Source organism: Piliocolobus tephrosceles, unplaced genomic scaffold, assembly GCF_002776525.5.
Source record: "Piliocolobus tephrosceles isolate RC106 unplaced genomic scaffold, ASM277652v3 unscaffolded_43570, whole genome shotgun sequence".
NCBI classification, from domain to species: domain Eukaryota; kingdom Metazoa; phylum Chordata; class Mammalia; order Primates; family Cercopithecidae; genus Piliocolobus; species Piliocolobus tephrosceles.
Window position 1 is genome coordinate 2,343 of NW_022328277.1, and position 6,361 is coordinate 8,703.

General features: G+C 54.3%; 1 protein-coding gene across 1 annotated transcript; it reads right to left on the reverse strand.

The window, feature by feature from the left end:
• Positions 1–737: 737 nt before the first annotated feature.
• On the reverse strand, positions 738–5,533 carry LOC113224074 (collagen alpha-3(V) chain-like; the record flags this gene model as incomplete). Its single annotated transcript, XM_026453365.1, has 7 exons — positions 738–884; positions 982–1,095; positions 2,744–2,896; positions 3,223–3,327; positions 4,749–4,905; positions 4,987–5,176; positions 5,264–5,533. Coding segments are annotated over 7 exons (1,136 nt in total), but the record flags the coding sequence as incomplete, so codon positions are not given.
• Positions 5,534–6,361: the final 828 nt, after the last annotated feature.

Sequence of the window (6,361 nt, forward strand, 5' to 3'; positions counted from 1 at the left end):
ACTTAAAACAAAAGTTAAAAAAAAAATGAAAAAATAAAATAATTAAAAAACAATTTTTTTTTTCAAGATGGAGTCTCACTTTGTTTCCCTGGCTGGAGGGCAGTGGCACGATCTCGGCTCATTGCAGCCTCTGCCTCCCGGGTTCAAGCAATTCTCCTGCCTCAGCCTTCCCAGTGGCTGGGATTACAGGCGCGCACCACCACTCCCTGCTAATTTTTTGTATTTCTAGCAGACGTGCTGTTTCACCATGTTGGTCAGGCTAGTCTCAATCTCTTGACCTCAAATGATCTACCTGCCTCGGTCTCCCAAAGTGCTGGAATTATAGGCAGGAGCCACTGCACCCCACCTAAATAAATAAATTTTTTTTTTTTTTTTTTTTTGAGACGGAGTCTGGCTCTGTCACCCAGGCTGGAGTGCAGTGGACGGATCTCAGCTCACTGCAAGCTCCTCCTCTCGGGTTTACGCCATTCTCCTCCCTCAGCCTCTGGAGTAGCTGGGACTACAGGCGCCCACCACCTCGCCCGGCTAGTTTTTTGTATTTTTTAGTAGAGACGGGGTTTCACCGTGTTAGCCAGGATGGTCTCGATCTCCTGACCTCGTGATCCGCCCGTCTCGGCCTCCCAAAGTGCTGGGATTACAGGCTTGAGCCACCGCGCCCGGCCATAAATAAATTTTTAAAAAAATTTTTAAATAGGAATCCCACTCTCTTGCACCTAACCCCAGCCACCTAGACTCACAGGAAAGATCTGGAACTGAGTCCGAGATGGATATTCTGCTGCCCGGAAGTCAGGGCCCATGGTGGAATCACCTCCTTCTTCATCCTCCCTGGTTGCCTTGGTCGCCGGGGTCCCCAGCTCGGTTCCACTGTCAAGGTCCAAGCTCCCCTGAGAACATTAGGACAGACCAAAGCTTTCCCTGACCTCCTTATTGTCTACCACCCCCCAGACCCCTAGGGTCTTCCCTCTTCCAGCCCCATCCAACCTCTAGGATCGTGGCATTGGGTCCAGCAGTCACAGTGGAGATGACGACCAAAGGTGTAGGGGTCGGAGGCAGATTTGGAGTTGGAGTCTCTGTCTTGGGGATGTCAGTGGAGGTCTGGAGCAGGGATGGAGGGAGCTTTGGGTCTCAGGTCAGGGCAATCAAGACAAAAGGGAGGCACCCTCCCACTGTCCCCAGGAGCTCCCAGTTTGGGGCAGGGACAGAGGGGGCTCCCCAAAGAGCACAGGAGGCCAGTGGAGACAAAAGTGTGCTGGCTGGACCAGGGCTTCCAGCAGAGGGAGCCATCATGGATGGAGGAGGCGCTGAGCCAGGCTGGCCCTGGAACCCAGAGGTCAAGGTCAAGGTCCAACATTCAGGGCCAGGCTCCCGGAAGCCTAGCCCACATGTCCTCTCCCAAGGCAGAGTTCAGCGGCCAGTTAGCCAGGCCACAGTCAGAGAGGGAGTGGCGGCTCCTTCTAGCCTGCACAGCTGCAGAGGAACTGGGTCAAGGCAGGGGTTGGAGGGGTGTGGAAGAGGGTGGTGGGGCCCCAGGTGAGGGGACAAGGCTGAAGAAGGGGCTGAAGAGGGGCCCACTACTCCTGGTGTCTGTATTCTCGGCCAAGAAGATCTGGAACTGATATGTAGTGCAACCATTGACTCCCCCACCAGCCAAAGACCCCAAGCAATGACCCCCACCAAGGACCCCCCCAACCCAGTGACCCACCAAGAATGACCTACATCAACAGACCCCAGTGATTCTAGAACCGGTGACCCACAAACAACCCCTCCCACTGCCATCACTGGCCTCAACCCGTTACTGCTCCATTCAGTGATTTTCCCAACCAGTGACCTCAACGAGTGACACTCTCTTGACTATTAGCACTAACTAGTGACTGTCCAACTAATAACCCCCATCAGTGACCCTTAATCAATTATTCCTCTAACCAGTGATGCTCCAACAATGAATACCCATAAATGAGCCCAACAAAAGTGTCCTAACCAATGACCCCCAAACAGTAATTCCACCTATCAGTGACTTCCCAATAATCCCCTTAGGGACTCCCAAATCAGTTACCCCATCCGCGACCCCCTGAAAATCACTCTTCCAACTTGTGGCCCCAATGAGTGACCCCACTATGACTTCCAGTCAGTGACCACTCACCAACAACCTCCCAGTCATTGACCCTAAACTGGGGACATTGGTAACACCAATAATGGTTTCTATCAATGACCTTCCACAGTGATCCCCAGCTAGGTGCATTCCAAACACTGACCTCAATTAATATCTCCCTCAATGATTGCCCCCTATCCAGCAATTCCTATCAGGGAAGCCAAATAATGCCCCCAATTAATGACTCTCCCAATGAATAACCATCCCCAATGACCCCAAGAAGGGAACCCCAAACAATGACACAGTAACTAATGAACACATCATTCAACGCAGCCAATGATCCCCCTTAAACAGTAGCCCTCATCAAGAACCCCCTTAAAATCAGGAACTTATCTGGGTCTGTCCCCTCCCTCTAGTGCCCCAGGACTGGAGATTGAGAGAGCTCCTAAGATGGGACCCACCCCCACCCTGTCATCAGTCACCCTGACAGTCATCAGTCAGCTGAGAGAAGTCAGAGCTCATGGATCAGAGACCAGAGAAAAAGATCATAGATGAGGGACCAGAGATTAGTAAGGATGGGAGACTAGAAGTCACGTACCAAGACCAGAAGTCAGATGGTCAAGACCGGAAGTCAGGTGGTCTCAGGGCTCTTACCTGGTTCTCTGGGGAGTCAGGAGGTGGACTTGAGGTCAAAATTTCCTTGTTCTTCTTTTTCCTGCCTTTCCCCTTGCGACCTCGCCCTTTCTTCCTTCCTTTTCCCTTCCCCTTCCGCCGAGGACGAGGGGTCTCTGGTTCACCCTGGGGAGCCTGGGAGGAGGGTCCCAGTCAGGTCCAGAGCATCCCACCAGCAGAGACCCCATCCTTCAGGTCACCTGGGGTGAGGCTGGCTCATGCTCCATGGGTCCTCACTCAGCCCTGTGACCTGGAGTTGACGTTATTCATGTAACCTGGGGTCAAGGGTGGCTCAGGAATATGACTTGAGGTCAAAGTCATTCATGCCTGGGATGTGTTTGAGGTCATGGGTCACTTAACCCCATGTCTGGGGGATGAGAATTCACTCTTTCCAGGGATCTGGAGCCAGGAAGGACCCAGCCTGTGTCCTGAGATTAGGGGTCGTGGAGCCCCTCACTTACCCCTGTGGCTGCTGGTACCAGGTTGTCGCAGTCGGGGAGGTACCGCTCACAAGCCTGGAAGGCAGCCTGAGGATCTGGGCTTATCAGCAGCTCCTGAATGTCTCCCTGAGGGTTGGGGGTGTAGGAGTCAAGGAAGGCAGCCATACAGCCACAGGCTTACTCTGATCCCCCATCCCCCAGAAGTCCTGCCCACCTCCTGGTACCAGGGTGTGATGCTCTCCCACCCAGAGCACACTAAGTGTAAGGAGGAGGCGACCCCATGACAGCCCTAGTGATTCCTCTACACCCTGGAACTACGAGAAGGAAAGATCCTATCAGGGGCACACCCGATCCCAACCACAAGCCACATCCCATCCCACACATCTGCCCCACTAGGGGTGCATCAGTTCCATCATGGGTTCAAATGATTCTCAGCCTCCCAAGAAGCTGAGATGACAGGCGTGCGCCACCACACCCAGCTAATTTTTGAATTTTTAGTAGAGACAAGGTTTTGCCATGCTGGCCAGGCTGGTCTCGAACTCCTGGCCTCAAGTGATCCACCCGCCTTGGCCTCCCAAAGTGCTGGGATTACAGGTATGAGCCACCGTGCCCGACCAACACCATAAATTGTGATGATGCCTACTTGGCTTGTTGTGGGAAGATCCGGTACTAGGGATAAGGAGGAACATGAGGTAGACCTGGCCTCCCAGAGGTGACACACATCACGGTCACACACAGTTAACAAAGGTCTCCACACCCAGAACACACATCACACTGCCACACAACACAGCTGCTTGCTGGCTCCCAAAGTTATAACTGCCCCTATACAATCACACACTATCACAGCAACCAGCACCATCTCAGGTCACAGTCTCAGACACACAACAGCACCAGATCTTTCCACAACAAGCCAAGCAGGTGCTGTCACGATTTATGGTCTTGTGACTCTGCAATCTCACAGTCATGCACTGCAACGGCACACACAAGCGTGCACTGGCACAACCGGATCTTCCTACAAGTCAAGTAGGCATCGTCACAACTTATGGTGTTGGCTGGGCGCGGTGGCTCATACCTGTAATCCCAGCACTTTGGGAGGCCAAGGTGGGTGGATCACTTGAGGCCAGGAGTTCAGGACCAGCCTGGCCAACATGGCAAAACCTTGTCTCTACTAAAAATTCAAAGATTAGCTGAGCGTGGTGGTGCACACCTGTCATCTCAGCTACTTGGGAGGCTCAGAATCGCTTGAACCCCTGAGGTGGAGGTTGCAGTGAGCTGAGATCGAGCCACTGCACTCCAGCCTGGGCGACAGAGCAAGGCTCTGTCTCAAAAAAAAAAAAAAAAAAAAAAAAAAAAATTATGGTCTTGTGGCTCTGCAATTTCACAATTGCAAGCTGCAACGGTGCGTGAAAGCATACACTTGCTTCCCTCAGCTTCCTGGGGATAGATTGAAGCTTGACATCTTCCTTCTTTAATATCCTCTCCAGATTCAGGCTGCAGACAAAACATCCAACCCTCTGCCTCAGTTTCCCCCATCACTGAACTCCTACCTCGAAAGTCTTCTCCCCAAGGTCCTGGGTCCCCAGCACAGTGAGTCCAGCTATGCTGATGAAGCGGGGGCCATGGCCTAAGACAGGGGGCTGAGCTTCACAGTCAGCTACCAGGGTCACCGTCTCACCATCTATGCTGACCGCCACACGGTGCCACCTGGAAGGGGATGACCTCCGTGTAGATGCTTCTCACCCCACCCCTCATCCACGGACCCCTGCCCACTCTCCCCATGCTCACCTGCCATCTGTGAGGTTGACCTGCTGGGGGAGGGGGCGGAAGGGATCACCTAGAAGACCCAGCGCTGGCCCCAGTGCCAGGCCCAACTGCCGGGCACCCCTTTCATCATAAATGGACAGCAGGACAGACTGATTGGCTGGCTGGCCCCGCAAGGTGATCAGCAAGGAGAAGTTCTCAGGAAAGTGGCCATCTGGGTGGGCAGAGGGAACAGGGCAGCTCAGATGGCCCAGCAGTGCCTCTCTCCAGGGAGGTACCCAGGCCTCCTACTCCAACTCACCTGGAAAGAGTTCCCGCGTGGGGATGCCGAGTGTGCTGGCCTGGCCCACTCTGAATGCCCGGTCACCCTCTGGAGTCCTCTGGGGACAGAAGCCAGGCCCCTCGGGGACCCCAGCCTGTCCTCCCCGCACACCCAGGGCCTTCAGGACATCCACAGGATCTGCAGCAGAGAGAAGCCGTGGGGGGCAGAGGTGGGGAACAGCTAGAACAAGCCCAGGACTCCAGGATAGATGCTCAGGGATTTTTTGGGGGGGGCTCAGCCTCTCCCTCCCTCACACCATGTGTCTGTGGCTCAGGAAGAAGGAGCAGGCCTGGGCCCCCAGCACCCCCCGCCTCCTCATCACCCCACAGATGTTCCGACCTCAGCAGCCTGTTGACTCTGTTTTTATTTCCCCTTGGTTTTTGGTGAGAAAAAAAGTTGACCTAGTTCTGGGATGAATCAAAGCTTCCTGGCCTGAGCCCCAGAGTGGAACTGTCCCCCTCTCCCCACTCCCCCGCACAGGCTCCCTAGGGCTACATCCCAGGCCTGGAGCCCCCTTGCCAGAGGAAACCCACGTGGAGAGGAGGGGCTTCTAGTGTGTTTTCTTCCCCCACCTCCTCACTCTCTCTAACCTCCTCCTTTGACCACTGTCACCCACAACCTCTTCCTTTTGACTACAGCCATTTTGGAGCTCCTCCCTCTGACCACTCTGCCTCTAACTTCTTTTTCCAGTTACCCCCTCTGACCCTCTGATTTTCTTCTGCCTGACCCCAGTCTATTCCCTCTGATCTCCTTTTTCTGCCTGACCCCAACCTCCTCCTTCTGAATTTCCCCTCTGACCTCCTCCCTCTGACTTTCCCCTTTGACCTCTTCCCTCTGACTTTCCCCTGTAACCTCCTCCCTCTGACCATCCCCTCTGACCTCCTCCCTCTGACCCTCCTCTCTGACCTCCACCCTCGGACTTTCCCCTCTGACCTCCTCCCTCTGACCCTCCTCTCTGACCTCCACCGTTGGACTTTCCCCTCTGACCTCCTCCCTCTGAGCGTCCCCTCTGATCTCCTCTCCTCTGACATTCCCCTCTGACCTCCTTCCTGTGACTGTCCCCTTTGACCTATTCCC